At 39.3% G+C, this 19,740-nt stretch overlaps 1 protein-coding gene across 1 annotated transcript; it reads left to right on the forward strand.

The window, feature by feature from the left end:
• Nucleotides 1–5,420: 5,420 nt before the first annotated feature.
• Nucleotides 5,421–19,385, forward strand: klhl31 (kelch-like family member 31). Its single transcript, XM_060821578.1, has 3 exons — nt 5,421–5,505; nt 8,210–9,396; nt 16,837–19,385. Exons 2-3 carry the CDS (start codon nt 8,234–8,236, stop codon nt 17,567–17,569), a joined length of 1,896 nt encoding a protein of 631 aa, XP_060677561.1. The 5' UTR covers nt 5,421–5,505; nt 8,210–8,233; the 3' UTR covers nt 17,570–19,385.
• Nucleotides 19,386–19,740: the final 355 nt, after the last annotated feature.

The raw sequence follows: 19,740 nt of genomic DNA on the forward strand, positions 1-19,740 counted from the left end.
TTTCATGATATTGGTTCAGGAGTGATTATTTCCAGGATTATGTTGATAAATCAGATTACCTGGAAACAGAGCCAAGGGTCTAAGTTATGTCCATTGGAGAGGGCATACCAGGATTTGGTTTAACATATCACCTGAATGGCAGCTGTTCTCATAATGCAGTGTTGTCTGAATGCTACACTGGAGTCTCAGCCTTGATTACTGTGCCTAGGTCCTGGACTGAAACTAAAATCCAGAACCTTCTTACCAAGAGGTTTATAGCTAATGGTGATTTAGGAATATAGCTGCAGGACATCATGAAAACTGGACTGTTTGTCTTTCAACAGCCAATCTTTTAACTACACCAGAATGAGTAGATAATGCCCTGTTACCAATTTATTTTCTTAAAAAAAGACAATGGAATGTATATGCGTACAAGTAAATTTGCCACACCACAGCAGTGTGGACAGGGTTCTTAACAGCATGGCCTTAATGAAGGAGTGTTGGAGTGGCGTGCAGTTGAGGAATGAAGTTAGTGAGAAAGATTTTCGTTAGTTCTAAGATGTCAATGGCCTCATCCAGAACAAGGCCAGAGATGGAAAAGGTCGCAAATAAAAGGGGTGGGTATTTCAAAGGCCATTCACTGTACCAATAGTGTACAGTAGTTTATTGAAGGGAGTTACTGCACGAGGCCGAGAGATTCAGAAAGGAACGGAAAAGACGCTGCAATCAATTTTTTTAGGCTGCGTGACCTCTTTCAGTGTTTTACATATTTTCTAACTAGGAGAAGAGGCATGTCTGAGAGATTACATAGAAATCAAATGCGTTACTATGCATATTCAAATCAGTCCTAGCTACGCCTGGCTTTTTGTAGGACATATGGAACATTCCTTGATCTAGTCTACGACGCCGGAGCCTTTTCTAATGCCTTTTTCAACCACACTGATGATAGTATCAAACAGACGGTTTTCTGCTATTGCCTTAAACAGGTAAATTTCATCTTGTGCTGAAAATGTGTTGCTGGTCAAAGCACAGCAGGCCAGGCAGCATCTCAGGAATAGAGAATTCGACGTTTCGAGCATAAGCCCTTCATCAGGAATGAGCATAAGCCCTTCATCTTGTGCCTAGTTTCCACCCTTCTCTCAACTTCAAACAGACAAACTCTGACTCTCCACTTCCTTGAATTCTCAATTACTGGAGTAGGACATGAACAAATGTCCATTATAACCACACCAACTCTCTCAGCTACCAAGATTACACTTTCTTATACCCCATTTCCAATAAGGGCTCCATTCTATTTGCCCAGCTTGTCCACCTCTCATATCTGTTCGAATGAAGGAACAATCCACTTGAGCACTTCAGAGATGTCTTCCCTTTTCCTCAATTGAGGATTTCCCTCCAAAGAGTCGTGACAGGGCCCTTGATGGTATCTGTACTATTTCATGCACTTATACCCTCCCTCATTCCTCTCCCTTGAAAACCACAATTGGATCCTTACGTTCCACTTCACCAGCCTCTGCATTTAATGAACTATTATCCTCTATTTCCAAATGATGCCACTAAACGCCTCCTTCCTTTCCCCATCAATACTTTAAATGGACTCCACAACATTCTAATGACCTTCTCAATTACACCCTTCTGTTTCTCATGGTATCTTTCCTTACCAATGCAGGATTTGCCACACCTGCCCTTTTACACCTTCTCCTATCTATCCAAAGTCTAAAACTTCTTCCAGATAAAAGAGTAATTTACTTTATTATGACCAAAAAAACTATTAAATTTCAATTAAATGTAGTCAAGCAGATCACAATGTAGAGTTGAATTCGCAATTTTCTCACATGAAAATGAGTGGAGTTTTATTCATCCGAAACAAAATTAAACAACAAACACACAAAACACAGGGAATGAGCTTTTAAGGGAAAAAAGGGAGGATTATCTGGTTCAGACAGAAAGGTAAAGGCAGTACAGCTTATAGGTTTTTTTAAGAAGACTGAGTTATGAAAATGAAAGCAGAGTTTAACTGCTTAGCTGTTGTCTTGTTTTCTCCATAATAGTAAAGCTGCACGTGTCCTCTCGTTTTCACTTGCCATTATTGCAAGTTGCTTTTTCATCACCTCGTCTCTCAGCTTGAGCATGAGTGCCTTTCAGTCCTTGTTCACAAATCCATTTTAGCAAGAATCTCATCATACTTCAAAGTTATAGAGTCAGAGTTGCATAGCACAGAAACAGACTGTTCAGTCCAATTCATTCATGTCGACTTAGATATTCTAAATCAATCAAGTCCCTTTGTGAGATTTCGCCCATATCCCTATTCATATACCCATCCACGTGCCTTTTAAATGTTGTAGTTGTACCAGCCTCCACAGTTCATTCCATAAAGCCACCACCATCGACATGAAAAAGTTACCCTTTAGGTCCTTTTTGTACCTTTTCTCTCTCACCTTAAAACAATGCCCTCTAGTTTTGGATTCTCCCAGCCTGGGAAAAAGACCTTGGCTATTCACCCTATCCATGCTTCACGATTCAATAAACCTCTATAAAGGTCACACCTCAGCCTCAGATACTTCAGGGAAAATAGCCGTATTTAGTCTCTCTCTATAGCTCAAACCCTCAACCATATGTTATGAACTCTTTCAAGTTTCACAACATCTTTCTTATAGCAGGGAGATCAGAACATAATGCAATATTTCAAAAGTGGCCTAACTAATACCCTGGGCAAGCATACACAGGCCTCCAGTCTGAAAAACACCCCTCCACCACCACCCTCTGTCTCCTATCTTCAAGCCAATTTTGTATCCAAATGGTTAGTCCTCCCTGAAATCAATGTGATTTAAACTTGCTAACCAGTCCACCATGCAGAACCTTGTCAAAGTTATTGAGGAAGATCCATGTTTTCATGCTTGCTTATTGTTTTCTCAAGCTGAATAATCCACAGATAATCTTTTATCTCAAAGTGTAACTCCCAGAAATAAATGAATCAACTGGGGGCTATGGATCTGAGTTTTGATGTCCTTTTACAATTATGTTAAGTCCACTCACACTGATCCTCCTTTATAAATGGATTCACATGCCTGATTCAAGCTAGTCAGATGACCACAGCAGCCAGTTTAGGTCTGTATTGTCCTTATTCAACCCATTTTTAGGGTCATGACAGTCTCAGGCATTAAAGTGAAACAATGGAGGTTGAATATTTACAGTTCTTTTTCACTATACATACTTCTTTCAATCTATTGCTCAAAATGCAATCTGCTCTTAGTGGGGGAGACCAAACACAGACTGGTTTTCTACATTGTGAAATATCTTTGCTCAGTCCACAAACACAAACCCACCATTCTGGTCTATGTTGCTTTAATTATTCATTTTGATCTCATGCCAACCTCTCTGTCCTCAGTTTCCTGCAGTGTTCCAAATTAACGTAAACTCAAGCAACCTTAGTTTTCAATTACATACTTTACAAACTTCCAGAACAATTTACTATAACAATCTCAGATTTGTGCACTCATTTGTTTCCTCTTTGCACAATGATTTTACCTTTGTTTTTCTCTCGTTTTTGAATAACAAGAAATCAACACTCTGCCACGCCTCAACATTTCTCAACACATTTGTTTCCTCACTTGCCTCATTACCACTTCATTTGTATCTGGACACATCCTTCTGTCATTTAATTTCTCCCGTTTTATACACCTCAATCCTTCCCCTTGGAATTTTTAGTCTCTTTCCACTCTGTTCACTTGCTTAAAAATCTATTACATTTCCCAGTTCTAAGGATATTGACCCAAAAGATTAAAATAGAACAAGGTACTGTGGATGCTGCAGATCTGAAACAGAAACAGAAATTGCTGGAGAAACTCAGCACATCTGGCAACATCTGTGTGTAAAAAAGCAGAGTTAACACTGTTCCTGCTGATTTTTCATTTGACCTAAAAGATTAATTGCTTTTTTCCCTTCTCTAGCACTGCCAATTATACTGATTCAACTATTTCAATTTTGTATCTCTGGTAAAAGATAGTTAACATTTAAACATTCTGGGAGCTTTCAGCAAGACGAAAAGTTTGAAAATAGTGCAAGAGAATAGAAGAAATAAGGAGGGACTATTCAGTCCTTCAAGCATTCCACACCATTCAATAAAAGCATGCCTGATCTACCCCAGGCCTCAACTCATTTGTGCTACCTCCTTATAGCCCTCAACTCTCTGGTAGCTCAAAAAATTCTACCTCCTCTTTTAATACTAACCATGTCCCTAGATTAAGATTCCCCCACTAATTGTAACATCTTCTCAACATGTACCCAATTAAGTACACTCAATACATTAATAAAATCAGCCCTCATTCTTCTAAACTCAAGTGAATAAAGACCTAATCTGTTTATCTGTTCTCGATAAGTCAATCCCTTCATTCCAGGAATCAGCCCAGAATAACTAGACATCATGGTATTGCTAAGTAAACATGGGATGTTTATCACTTTTTTAATTTTATGAGACTATATAAACAGAAGTTGTACAACTAAATAGTAACTTTCATCCTTATATGAAAGCAAACTAGTCAAATGAAATTTTCATTTCACAAAATATTTGACCCAACTTTACAAGAATTACATAAGATGAGAAAAGATCAAAGTCCATCTTAGATCACAAGGCAGTATTCCTACTATCTAATATTCTAAGATTGCGCTATTGTACAAGTAGATTAGAAACCCCAATAAACCAGGGCCCAAACGACTTTTAGGATAACTGAAACCAAGAAGCTATTATGAAAGATATACCTAGAGCTTATACCACATTCGTAATACCACTGTCCATTTCTGATGCATTTATTGGCTACTGGTCTCCATTCAGAGCTGCTTTAATTTGATGACTTTGGGTGATTGTATCAGGCTTTATTACAGTCACTGAACTACTCTCGTTTTCTAGGTTGGCAAGTGTTGTGTACACAGTCTCTGCATTAATAAGTAAACCTGGAAATTTTGTTTCAGGTACAAATTATCCAAGAGAAAGAAATAGCTTATGGTACCTACTTTAACTCTAGAAATAATTTTGTTCCATTAAGTTGCATAAAAATTGGCAATTATATTCACCTCAGAATTCAATTAGTTGGTGAGTTTCTTCCTGAGCATTGAATCTCCAGTTCTCACTTTGTGAAGGTAACAATGCTCGGAATATAATATAGGGTCAGTCCAGTTTAGAACGATTACTGACAACCCACAAACACACCTTATTTGAGTCGCTGACTCCAAGCAGGCGTTCTTTCAGATGCAATACTTTTTGCACTATCCCTTCTGCCATACCTCACTCCTCATTCGCAAGCACACAGAATTGCCTGAAACTACCACCCTAAATGAACTCAAAATATACGCCCGGAAATGCGTTCTCGGCCGCACCGTCTTCTCATTTAACGGAGACACAACGCGCAGAATCATTTTTTTTAAGTTGTCCGATGCTGGTTTCACCGTTAGTCTTCAGTAATAGAGAGTAGAGAACACTGTGCCAAATTTACTAACATTAACAGAAAGGAAAAGCGGTTGTCACTTAAGGTATGTCCCTCAAAATTTGCGAAATCGGTTGTAATGCAATACTCGATCGTACTTAAAAGTTTAAAAAAAACTAGTCGAAAAATTGGAGGTGTATAAAGTTTACATTTCAAGAGGGACGTACGTCCACACGAAATATTCTTTTGTGAAGAACAGTTATAATTGAGTTAGTGAATTTTATGCTAGTTATTGATTTAGTGTGTCAACTTACTTGGGCGATGAAAATATTAAACAATTATAATTATAACCTTTTTGTCAGCCTTTTCCAACTTCAGTTTAAATATTGTGCATTTGCACGAGTTAAGATCTTTAACTTCGCTGCGAGATCATTGATGTCTTCCCTGTTGAAATCGATTATCTACTTGGGAACAGTTTTATGATGAAAACTAATTATAATGAATGAAATGTAGTCCTCCTCGACTCCCCCCACCCCCCCACCACCGTCAAATTCAGAATGCCAGCAACTTTATTTGAAACAATCTTAATATGGAAAGCCCTGTGAGAGCTGCTGGGATCTAAGCTGCAGTGTTACTATTCCTGGAGCTGAATGATGCACATAAGCAGATGTAAAGAGGGAAGGAATGTCATGGGCTGAATCTTTATCTCACTGTGACCATATTCTTTTACCAGCCTTTCCACAAGTGATTGCTACCGTATTGCTCAGATACTTCAAGTCATTTCTAATCTTTACTTTAAACGTTTTTAAATCCTAACTTTTATTTCTGGCCAAATTATTAACATAAGGTTGTTTTGTGGGAATTTGAAATGTGCATATCATGTGCCACCACATTTCCTAAATTGCAACAGTAACAATACTTTGTGAAGTGCTTTGGGACATCCGGTGAATTGGCCATGCTAAATTGCCCGTACTGATAGGTGAAGGGGTAAATGTAGGGGAATGGGTCTGGATGGGTTGCGCTTCGGCGGATCGGTTTGGACTTGTTGGGCCGAAGGGCCCGTTTCCACACTGTAAGTAGTCTAGTCTAATCTAATCTAATCCTAAAATTGTGAAAGTGTCATATGAATGCAAATATAGAGGAAACACTCAGCAGGTGAAAAGTGCACCTGTGGAGAGAGGAACGTAGGGATAATGCTTGAAATTGATGATCTTTCATTAATCACAGTAACTTTTCATTGGAAGGTGATGGCATACCAGTATTGTCTCTGGACTAATAATCAAGATACAGACCACTGATTGGGGAATATGTTCAAATCCCACCATGGCAGAATTTAGCAAAATCTGGAATTAAAAAGAACTTGTCTCATGGTTATTCTGAATACTAAAATCTCACCTGGTTCACTAACGTATTTCATGGAAGGAAAATCTGCCATTCTCACCTGGTCTGGCCAGCATGTGTCGCTAAACCCACAGCAATATGGTCAATGCTTAACTGCCCTTTGAGATGGCCTAGAGAGTCAATCTGTTCAAGGGCAAATATGGAGGGCAATAAATGCTAACCTTGCCTGGGATGCCCACATCGCACAAAGGAAAAAAAAAGAGCCTTTGTGTCTCCATTAGTGCTTCTTGAGCTGTGAATCTGTATTTCAGATTTCTAATGTTTTGTTTTGTGGGTGTATTTCACCTCAATAGAACTTCGATTTTCAGGATCTTTTAACTGGGGAAAAAATATATTATTTGATTAGTGACTTCAGTGTTGGGGTGGAGCTGTAGAAACAGATTTGCAATTTCTACAATATGGATACACTTTATTGCAATGAATGCAGAATGCATTCAAATTGGCTGTGGAGTTTTCCCAAAACTTCAGTGAGTGATATCTATGCTGTGGGGTAGGTGTTCGCACTGGGCCCAAAATTGCCCATCCAGTTTCACATCTTCAGGACCAAACCAGGTCAGATCTATTTTAGTAAGTGATTGCTGCCTTTTTTGTAACTACACCTATAACTGAATTCCCGCCTCAGGCGACTGACTGTGTGGAGTTTGCATGTTCTCCCCGTGTCTGCGTGGGTTTCCTTCGGGTGCACGAGTTTCCTCCCACAGTCCAAAGATGTGCGGGTCAGGTGAATTGGCCATGCTAAATTGCCTGTAGTGTTGGTATGGGGTAAATGTAGGGGTATGGGTGGGGTGCGCTTCGGCGGGTCGGTGTGGACTTGTTGGGCCAAAGGGCCTATTTCCACACTGTAAGTCATCTAATCTAATCTGATGTTGAAGAATTCCTAAAGGTGGAATGCTACTATTTACAATTTGAGGTTGCTCAGCATCTTATTACTATAATTTGTGCTCTATAATTTATGTGCCTCTAATTTTCAGCACTTTGGAAATGAGTATTACTTTCAATCTTATTCAATATTTATGTAGATAATAAAGTTTGTGATCTTGGAATATGCATGTATTGTAACTTAACAGTTTTGTGAAAAAAAGTTTATTCTTATGACAATATTACTTAAAGATCAAAGGGAATACAGAAATTGCTAGAGCAAACAGCTTTGACTTGGCATGAAATTCCAGCATATACTGATTTTGCTTTAGATTTTCAAATTTGACATTTTAACAATGCTTAGTATTTTTAATATATTTAATAAGCCAAAGTAGACTGCAAGTTATTATTTTCAGTGGGGATGACAATTACAACCCAAGTTCTGTCATTGTAATGCATGTTTATATCTACAATTTATTATTAAATATTTGTGCATTTAATCAGAGCATTATAGTCATTACTCAGTTTATAAATAAATACATATGTTCCAGATCCTGACTGTGATAATTACAGTCATGGCACCAAAGAAGAAAAATGTTAAAAAGAATAAAATGGAGAACAAAGAGACTACTGTTATTGTGGAAGAAAGTACGGTCATGCATCTGAATGGCCTCTTAGATGGAGACAATGGTTTTAGCTGCATTTCCACTGAAATATCGAACTGTTCATACAGTTCCAGTCTTTTGGAAGCACTCAGCAAAATGAGGCAAGAGAAATTTTTGTGTGATTTAACCGTTGCTACAAAAAACAAATCTTTTGATGTTCACAAATTAGTAATGGCTTCTTCCAGTGAATTCTTCAGGAATATTCTGACTAAAGATCCATCAATCCAAAGAGTAGATCTTGATGACATCTCTCCTATTGGTCTTGTCACAGTTATTACTTATGCCTATTGTGGAAAAATAACACTGTCATTATATACAATTGGTAGCACAATAGCAACAGCTAACCTCCTCAAAATTCACTCTCTCATAAAGATGTGCTGTGATTTTTTGATGCAGGAAATCAATGTTGAGAATTGCATGTACATTGTTAACATTGCAGAAACTTATGGACTCAAAAATACGAAGGAAGCAGCACATAAATTTATTACTGACAATTTCCTCGAATTTTCAGAAAGGGACCAGTTTTTTAAACTCACCTTTGAACAAATCATGGAATTTATGCTGGATGATACCCTGCGATTGCCCTCAGAAATCGCAGCATTCCAGATTGCAATGAAATGGCTGGATTTTGACAATAATAGGGTTAAGTATGCAGCAGATTTATTGAACACCATTCGATTTTGTACAATCTCAGCACAAGACCTGGTGAACTATGTTCAGACGGTGCCAAGAATGATGAAAGATCAGGAATGTCATAAACTTCTGGTAGAGGCCATGAACTACCACCTGTTGCCCTATCAACAGAACACTTTACAGTCCAGAAGAACAAAAGTTCGCAGTGGCCTCCGAGTTCTAGCAATTGTGGGTGGTCGTCTAGACCTGTCAGAAAAATCACTCAGCAGAGATATTCTGTACAGAGATTCTGAACATGTTTGGAACAAACTTGCTGAAATGCCTTATAAAAGTTTCAATCAATGTGTAGCTGTAATGGATGGATTTCTGTATGTAGCTGGTGGGGAAGATCAAAATGATGCCAGGAATCAGGCGAAGCATGCAGTGAGCAACTTCTGCAGGTAACTTGATTTTTTTTGCAATGACCATGCCATAAATGTTTAAAATCTGGTACCTTATCAGAACAGTCACCGTGTTTGCACAAATAGGAAAGTAGAAAATTTAAATTTAAAAGTTTCCAGCAAGCATTTTGTAATAAAATATTTTAAGATTGCTTCTAATGTTATTTACAACATTTCCTATTATAATGAAACCCCCTAAAGGTAACTTTCATCGTGTTTCCTTTATTGGATTGCAATGTTTTTGTTTTACAGATGTGCTTTTTGTATAACTTTAAATGCTGATTCAAGTTAAATACACTTAATCACATGTGAAACTTGTTAATAATAAGCAATTATCATATATATACTCTAAACTGCTATTAAGTGATGTATTGTGTTTTGAAATATGCATGTTAACATGTTCATTTGAATACATATAATTTAACTTTTTATTTGTCTCTCCAAGAACTGCTGATTCAAACCCTAATCTGACAGCAACAAAGTTACTTGTACATCAGAATTAATTTTAGTGCCACAGTATTAAACCTAATTTACAAAAGTAATTAAAAATACTTTTACCATTTCTGCTCAGAACATTTTATTGTCTTATGCTTTCTTTCACTTTCTGTCTTGTTTTAAAATCTTTTTATAATTTATACTAAATTGCTGATCACCCAACTCTCCCTCCAGGCCCTCACATTAGCTGAATTTATAATTGTTCTCCCCTTCAGATATTGAACTCTCTTTAAATCTGCCTCTTGACCTATCTCCTCCAAAAAAAGCCCTTGACCCCACAAATTACCAAATTGTTATTCAGTCTCCAGCCTTCAATTCCTCTCCACAATCCTAAAACATATTATTGCCACGTAAATATAATACCATTTTTCTCAAATTAGCTACACGTCCAAACAAGTTTCCATCATCGTAAATGATAAATTGAACAAACTTAGAATACTGCTAAGTCTTTCATCTTTGAGAATGGGTTGCAGGTTTCAGTGGGCTTATCGCATGGAATAGGGTGTGCCACAGGACAAACATGGCATGCCTCTATTTATTAGGTTATCAACTGACGATCAAAATAAGTGCCAAATTGACAGTCCATCTTGGCCTCCTCCAGAAGTCCCCAGCAGAATTGCTAGCCTATAAACAATTGAATTCACTTCACGTGTTAGCAAGAAATGGATTGGAACTACTGGATATTGCAGATGCTATGGGCTTTGACAACATTCTGACAATAGTACTGAAGACTTATGTTCCAGAACTAACTGCATTCCTAGCTAAGCTGTTCCAGTACAGTTACAACATTAGCATCTATCCAATAATGTGGATAATTGCCTAGGTGTGTCCTGTACTTTGGCAATTAGGGTTAAGGATAATCCTAAGGGTTTTTACAAATACATTAAGGATAAAAGGGTAACTAGGGAGAGAATAGAGTCCCTCAAAGATCAGCAAGCCAGCCTTTGTGTGGAGCCACAGGAGATGGGGGAGATACTAAATGAGTATTTTGTATTAGTGTTTACTGTGGAGAAGGACATGGAAGATATAGAATGTAGGGGAATAGGTGGTGACATCTTGAAAAAATGCCCATATTACAGAGCAGGGGGTCCTGGATGTCTTGAAATGCATAACATGAATAAATCCCCAGGATCTGATCAGGTGTACCCTCAAGCTCTGTGGGAAGATAGGGAAGTGATTGCTGGGGCCCTTGCTGAGATATTCGTATCATTGGTAGTCACAGATAAGGTGCCAGAATACTGTAAGTTGGCCAATGTGTCACCACTATTTAAGAAAGGTGGTAAGGTCAAGCCAGGGGACTGTAGACCGGTGAGACTGATGTTGATGGTGGGCAAGTTGTTGGAGGAAATCCTGAGGGACAGGATGTACATGTATTTGGAAAGGCAAGGACTGATTAGGGATAGTCAACATGTCTTTGTGCATGGGAAATCATGGCTCACGAACTTGATTGAGGTTTTTGAAGAAATAACAGAGTGGTGAACGTGATCTATATGGACTTCAGTCAGGCGTTCAACAAGGTTCCCCATGGGGGACTGGTTAGCAAGGTTAGATCTCACGGAATAAAAGAAGAACTAGCCATTTGGATGCAAAACTGGCTCGAAGGTAGAAGATAGAGGTGGTGGAGGGTTGTTTTTCAGACTGGAGGCCTGTGTCCAGTGGTGTGCCACAAGGATCGGTGCTGGGTCCACTACCTTTCGTCATTTATATAAATGATTTGGATGTGACCAATGTAGTAGGTTTGTAGACAAGACCAAAATTGGAGGTTTAGTGGACAGTGAAGAAGGTTACCTCCAATTACAATGGGATCTTGATCAGATGGGCCAATAAGCTGAGGAATGGCAAATGGAGTTTAATTTATATAAATGCAGGGTGCTGCATTTTGGAAAAGCAAAGCTTAGCAGGACTTGTACACTTAATGGTGAGATCCGAGGGAGTGTTGCTGAACAAAGAAACCTTAGAGTGCAAGTAAGATTTGTTAGGATAATGAAGAAGGCATTTGGTATGCTTTCCTTTATTGATCAGAGTATTGAGTATAGGAGTTGGGAGGTCATGTTGTGGCTGTACAGGACATTGGTTAGGTCGCTTTTGGAATATTACATGCAATTCTGGTCTTCTTCCTATCAGAATGATGTTGTGAAACTTGAAAGGATTCAGAAAAGATTTATAAGGATGTTGCCAGAGTTAAAGGATTTAAGCTACTGGGAGACACTGAATAGGTTGGGGCAGTTTTCCCTGGAGCATCGAAGGCTGAGGGATGGCCTTATAAAGGTTTATAAAATCGTGAGGGGCATGATAGGGTAAATGGACAAAGTCTTTTCCCTGGAGTCCAGAATTCAAGGGCATAGGTTTAGGGTGAGAGGGGAAAGATATAAAAGGGACCTAAGGGGCAACGTTTTCATGCAGAGATTGGTGCATGTATGGAATGAGCTGCCAGAGGAAGTGGTGGAGGCTAGTACATCTGCAACATTTAAAAGGCATCTGGATGGATAAATGAATAAGAAGGGTTTGAGGGATATGGGTGAAAGTGCTGGCAAATGGGATTAGCTTAGGTTGGGATATTTGATTGGCATGGATGTGTTGAACTGAAGAGTCCGTTTCCATGCTGTACATCTCTATGACTATGATTCTATGAGATCCAAACCAGCCAATAACTACCCATCAGAATAGTCTCTATCATCAATAAAGTGTTGGAAGATGTTATCAAGCAGCACCTGCTCAGCAACAACCTGCTCAGTGATGGCCAGTTTGGGTTCCACCAGGGCCTGTTCGCTCCTGACCTTGTTACAGCCATGGTTCAAACATAGACAAAAGAACTGATGTGAGTGTGACAGCTCTTGACATCAAGGCTGCATTTAAACAGAGTTTGACATCAAGGATCCATGGCAAAACTAGAGTGAATGGGAATCAGGGAAAACTCTCTGCTGGTTGGAGTCATACCTGGTACGCAGGAAAATGGTTGTGGCTGGGGGCTGTCAGTCATCTCCATCCCATGACATCTCTGCAGGAGCTTCTCAGGGAGGTATCCTAGATCCAACCATCTTCAGCCGCTTAATCGATTACCTTCTTTCCATCATAAAGACAGAAATGGGAATGTTTGTTGGTAATTGGATAATGTTCAGCACCATTAAGGACTCCTCAGGTCCCGAAGCAGTACATGTTCAAATGCATCAATATCCAGATTTGGACTGAAAAGTGGTTAGTAACATTCATGCCACACAAATATAGGCAATGGCCATCTCCAATAAAAGATAACCTAATCATCACTCTCTTGACATTCAATGGCATTATCATCATTGATTTCTCCACTATCAACATCCTGTGGGTTACCATTTACCAGAAACTGAGTTAGACTAACCACATAAATATATTGGATACAAGAGCAGGTCAGAGGCTTGGAATAATGCAGTGAGTAACTTGCCTCCTGACTCCCCAAAGTCTATCCACCATATGCAAGGTACAAATCAGAAGTGTGATGGAATATGGCCCATTTGCCTCCATGGGTGCAGTTCCAACAATCCTTGAGGAGCTCGACACCAAACAGAACAAAGCCTGCTTGACTGACACCACATTGACCAGCATTCAGTCTCTTCACCACCAATACTTAGGGCAGTGTGCAGCAGAAATTCAGTAACAATCGTTTGACAGTATCCCCCAAACACACGGCCATTTCCATCTAGAAGGACAAGGGCAGCAAATATGTGGGAACATCACTAAATGTAAGTATCCTCCAAGCCACTCACATTCTGACTTGTAAATATATTACTATTCCGTCAGTGTCGCTGGATCAAAATCCTGGAATTCCCTCCCTAATGACATTGTGAATTGATCGACAGCATGTGGAATGCAACGGTTCAAGAAGCAGCTCACCATGAGTTTTTCAGGGGCAACTAGGATTGGGCAATAAATGCTGGCCCAGCCACCAACACCCAAATTGTATTCGTAAATAAAAAAAATGTAATTATCCTACCTTATGGCAAGGTAGGGAAACATTGCTGTTATGTCTCCAAACCCTTATTCCCAAGGAAGCATACATGCATTTGTTTCTTTTGGAATTAATGTGGGAACAACTGTATGCCCACCTTTAGTCAGAACTGCCATGTTGATGATCCATCTTGGCTTCCTCTGGAATTCCAGCATCAGAGAAGTCCGTCTTTAACCATATTTATCTATTCCATTTGATATCAAGAAATGGATGAACGTACTGAATAATGTAGGCCCTGATCATAGATACAGTATATGAAAGACTCGTTTTCCAGAATTAGCTGTGCCTCTAGTTAATCTGCTGTAATACAGCTATAACACTAACCAATACAGCTATAATATCTAACCAGCAATGTGGAAAATAGTCCAGCTGTGTGCTGTCCATAAAAAGCAAGACAAATCCTACCTGACCAGTTACTGTCCCATTAATCATCTGTTGATCATTGACAAAGTGATGGACAGGGTCTTTGGTTGTGCTAAGTGACATTTTCTTAGCAATAACCTGCTCACTGATACTCAGTTTGGATTCTGCCAGAGTCTCTCAGCTCTTTACATCATTCCAGCCTTTGTCCAAAATTGGACAAAAGAGTCGAATTGAGGTGAGCTGAGAATGAGTGCCTTGATGTCAAGGCAGCATCTGACGGAGTTTGGCATTAAAAAGTCCTTGCAAAGCTGAAGTCAGTAGAAATTAGGGGTGGGTGGAAGTTGTCCACTGGCTGGAGTCTTACCTCGTTCAAAGGAAGATAGCTACGGTTTATGGAGATAAATTATCTCAGTCCAAAGAATCATAGCTGAAATTCCTCAGCGTAGTGCCCCAGGCCAAATCATCAGCTGACACTTTATCAGCAACCTTCCCTCTGGCATGAGGTCAGAAGTGGGATTGTTCAATTATCATTGAACATTGTTCATCACCATTTCCTACTCAGTGAAGTCAGACAATGAAGCAGTCTGCCTCCACATGTAGCAAAATAACTTTCAGGCTTGGGCTAATCAGTGACAAGTAGCATTCATACAACTACCAAGAAGTGACCATCTCTGGCATGAGAACATCTAACCATTGCCCTTTGTCCTCTGACATGCAAAGGTATTACTGACACTGATTCCCCATTCTCAACAACCTGGGAGTTACCATTGGTTAGGAAATTGAACTGGGTAATCATATGATTAATGTAGCTATAGGAGAAGTAGGTAAATCACCACAAGTTATTTTTAGTTTGGCTACTTGTTCAAAAATCTCACAATCTGTACTGAAACAATGATTTAAACTTTATTGCATGTAGTTTTGATTCTCTTTTTCCAGACATGGCTGAATGTTTTCAATTCTTGTCTAAGTTTGTTCTTCTCCCTTAATAGTTTATTCCAGACGGAGTTATTGCTGCTTCTTTCCATGTTTAAGTGTTTAAATCTATTGATTAGTTCATCTATGAACAATTTTTAAAGATTCTGAAATTTATAATATAACAAGGTCAAAGACTGGAATTCTGGTGTGAGCAACTTTCCTCCTGACTCCACAAAGCCTGTCCACCAATTCGAAGGCACAAGTAAGGAAGGTGCTGAATCCATTACTTGTCTCGATCAGTACAGCACCAACAACACTTAAGAAGCTTGACACTATCCGGGACAAATCAGCATCTCCTTCACCAATGCATTTGGCAACAGGGTTTTCCATTTATAAGATGCACAGCAACAGCACATCAAGAGTCATTCAACAGCACCTTTCATACCTATACATCTTCTACTTGGAAGGACAAGAACAGCAAATGCATAGAAACATCACCACCTGCAACTTCCTCTCAAAGTCATCATGACTTGGACTTTCTTTTTAACTTGATGTACGGCTGTGGGCATATATTGTCCATTCTGAATTACCCTTGAAAACATAGTGGTGAGCTCTCTTTTGAACCATTGCTATTCTCTAGGTGTACGAGCACCCACAGTATTATTAGTTTCCCAGCATTTTGACACAACGATAGTGAAGGAAAGTTGTTTATATTCCCAAGTCAGGAGTGAGTGACTTCAAGAAGTATGGCGCTGGAAAGCACAGTAAGTCAGGTTTCATCTGAGGAGCAGGAGAGTCGACGTTTCAGGCATAAGCTCAATATTCCTAATGAAAGGCTTATGCCCGAAACGTCGACTCTCCTCCTTGAATGTTGCCTGACCTGCTGTGCTTTTCTAGTGCCACACTTTTTGAGTCTGACTCTCTAGCTTCTGCAGTCCTCACTTTTTCATAGTGAGTGACTTGGAGAATTTGCAGGTAGTACATTCGCATGCATCTGTTGCTCATGTCCTACTAGGTGCTAGAGATCAGAGATTTGGAGGGTGTTGTCAAAGGAGCTTGATAGAGATTCTGACATTCCTCCCTTCATTCTGCTTGTGTCAAAATCCAAACTCTTTTGTTCACAGCACCCAAATCACATGGATTGCATCAGATTACATAAAATGGTTCACCACGACCTTCTCAAGAGCAATCATGGGTTGGGTAGGAATTCCTGGTCTAGCCAATAACACATATGCTGTGACAGAATAAAAGGAAAGACTTTAACACACTGTACAATGGATAGGGGCATAATCACAGTATTCACTCTGAGTCTGTAGCTACTGCTGTATACCTACATATTCCTTTGGATAGAATCATATTTGGTAGTATTGCTCCTCCATAGTCACAGGATGTTTTAGCAAATGACTTCTTTCCCATGAACTTGCATACTCAGTGTTGGTCATTGCCTTCAGACAAGGAGAACAAAAATTTTTTAAAAAGTTAGATTAGAGCCTCTGTTAAAGTAGGGTGAATGATTTTGAAAATAAACTCTACTTGACAAATTCTTACATCTTGAATTAACCGTATTCTGTTCCATGTGCCTCAATCAAGCTAATTAAGTTATTGCAAACAAATTCTTAAGTTGTTGTGGGAAAGATTATAAAGCCTACAATATAATTTTGATTTTCTTTTTATTCATTTTACAGATATGATCCTCGATTCAACAGTTGGATTCATCTGGGGAACATGATCCACAGACGCACCCACTTCAGCCTAAATGTTTATAATGGTTTACTATTTGCAATTGGGGGGAGGAATTCAGATGGTCCTCTTTCCTCTCTTGAATGCTATGTACCAGCAACAAACAAGTGGCAGCTTAAGACATCTTTAGAGATATCTAGGTGCTGTCATGCTAGTGCTGTCATAGATGGCAAAATTCTGGTAACTGGAGGATACCTCAATAATGCATATTCTCATTCAGTCGTAGCCTATGATCTGTCAGCAGACAGTTGGCAAGATAAGACTAATCTTAACACACCAAGAGGGTGGCACTGTGCCATTTCCCTTGCAGATCGTGTGTACGTATTAGGTGGAAGTCAGCTTGGAGCTCGGGGTGAGCGGATTGATGTGCTTTCTGTTGAATGTTACAGTCCCTATACAGGGCAATGGAGCTCAGTTGCTCCTCTCCAAGTTGGTGTTAGTACTGCTGGTGTGACAACTCTTGACAGTAAAATCTATCTGTTGGGAGGTTGGAATGAGATAGAAAAGAAATATAAGAAATGTGTCCAGTGTTTTAATCCAGATATTAATGATTGGACTAGTGAAGATGACTTGCCAGAGGCTATAGTTGGCTTGTCCTGCTGTGTTTTCACCTTGCCTAGTCAAAGAACACAAGAATCCAGAACCAGTTCAGTATCTTCAGTTCCAGTTAGTGTCTGATTACAGTTGAAGAGATTTTTCGATTAGAATCAATTAATTTCACAGAAAGAAGCTAGATTTAAACTGCTGCTCAAATAAGCTTTCATAATTAGACAACAGTTTCATAATTAGACAACAAGTTACAAAGGAACTGGTGCAACAATGGTGCCAAACAAGATGTACATATTACTCAGCTTACAGGGGGAGTAAATCAAATCTAAAGGTATGACTTTCAAACTGTTTGTGGCTTGGAACAACAAGTGGCTACAGTCAGAAAGACAAGTGGTTTCAGTAAAGAATTCCCCAGTTATTTAGTGGTCTCAACATTTGTGGTAGAGGGGTAGGTGTCTTGTGGCACAGTGGATCACATTCTTGCCTCTGAGTCAGAAGCTCTGAGTTCAAGTCAAACTCCAGGACTTGATGGCTGTAAATATGCATCCATAATATGGTCAAACAGGTTGAATGTCAATCTGCAGATCCTTCCAACATGCTCATGGCAGACACTAGGAGCAAGAATGACTTCTGGTCAGCCATACTTGATGTGGAGTGTCACTCCTCAAGCTATAAACTCTGGTATCAGGTTAATGACCTTTTCCAGATGCAGAGAATACGTGTGTTCTTTGATGCTTCAGGCTTCCGTAGGAAAAGAAGTTGTTCTAAGTCAGAGGTTAGAGCTGACAGGTTTTGTTTTTAAACTGATATTTAATGCTAAATGATTTGATTTAACTGTTTCATAATTAACTTATTAAAGTCATAGTTTTTCCTGTTTTTTTGTGTAGAAATTGTGGTCCTTTTTTTTAAATCTGTGGCAAGTTGGTCCGTATCTACTGAAGCCATTTTGAGGTAACCACTAAAAAAAAACTTTTAAAAAAACTGGGACAGTGTTTCCAAAGGCTGAACTATCCAAAGCATTTGTACTCAATGTATTGCAGACAAAAATGTTTTGTCTCTTTATTTGAGATGCAAAGCATTCTCAGAATTCTGAATGACGCTGCAAGCATTCAGGAAATGGCATGCTATTACTCGATTTATATCTTGTGTATTTATAAACTGGACTGAAGGGTGATGTATTTCAGTTGCCTTTTGTTATGGAATTAGAGACAAACAATAGTAACAGTTTTGGAGAGTGCTTGTGAGCTATGTAAACCATTTTTGCTGCATCCACCCTAGTCTGTTTTCTCACCAGTAGAGTTGTTCCATTGAAATTGGAATTCAAAAGCAAGTTTTCTGCAGACTTGAGGCAGTACCTCATTGTGTTATATGCTACCATTTGCTGAATTAAAGCAATTTTTACACCCGTTACCACATTGTACACTGATCTCCTATACCTTTTTGAGGATTATGAGCTTCAGAATGACAAGAAAAAACTTGTGTAGTAAGATATCAATTCAGAATGAGTCACATCGCATATGATTAGCTGAGGTGTGCCATAGATTTTTTGTGACCAACTCGTTGTCTTCACACTACAGGACAATTTTGAAATAATCTCATTCCTCCAGACCAACATCCACCACATTTATTCACTGTGCTCCTTTCATCCCACTAATGCTGGTGGATATTTTCTTTCTGTTATTAAAGTTATCCGCTTGCTGACCATAATCACCTTATTTTCTTCCACCTGAAGTACTCTCACCCTTTCTTATAAATTCCACCAACTCCCTAAGAATGAAAGCTATTAGATATTTTTTTTTATTAGATTACTTACAGTGTGGAAACAGGCCCTTCGGCCCAACAAGTCCACACCGACCCGCCGAAGCGCAACCCACCCATACCCCTACATTTACCCCTTACCTAACACTACGGGCAATTTAGCATGGCCAATTCACCTGATCCCGCACATCTTTGGACTGTGGGAGGAAACCGGAGCACCCGGAGGAAACCCACGCAGACACGGGGAGAACGTGCAAACTCCACTGTACAATTCCAGTCATCATTTTCATGGCCAGCTAAATTAGGGCACTGAAAAGCTGTTCTGCTTCACCCATTTTACATATGTTTGTGGTGAAAGATGAAATATTGGCATTAAATTATGGAAATTCTTAGAATCCCTAGAGTGTGGAAGTAAGCCATTCGGCCCATCGACTCCACGCTGACCCTCTGAAGAGCAGTCCACCCAGACACACCACCTCACCCTATCCTAGTAGCCCTGCTTTTAGCATAGCCAATCCTACTAACTTGCACATCTTTGCACT

The sequence above is a fragment of the Hemiscyllium ocellatum genome, chromosome 3 (assembly GCF_020745735.1).
Source record: "Hemiscyllium ocellatum isolate sHemOce1 chromosome 3, sHemOce1.pat.X.cur, whole genome shotgun sequence".
Lineage (NCBI taxonomy): Eukaryota > Metazoa > Chordata > Chondrichthyes > Orectolobiformes > Hemiscylliidae > Hemiscyllium > Hemiscyllium ocellatum.

Excerpts from the sequence above, each read along its gene's own strand:
- klhl31 (XM_060821578.1), top strand. The coding sequence starts at position 8,234 with ATGGCACCAAAGAAGAAAAATGTTAAAAAGAATAAAATGGAGAACAAA. Across the intron at positions 9,397-16,836 it reads GCAGTGAGCAACTTCTGCAG|ATATGATCCTCGATTCAACA; the intron begins GTAACTTGATTT and ends TTCATTTTACAG.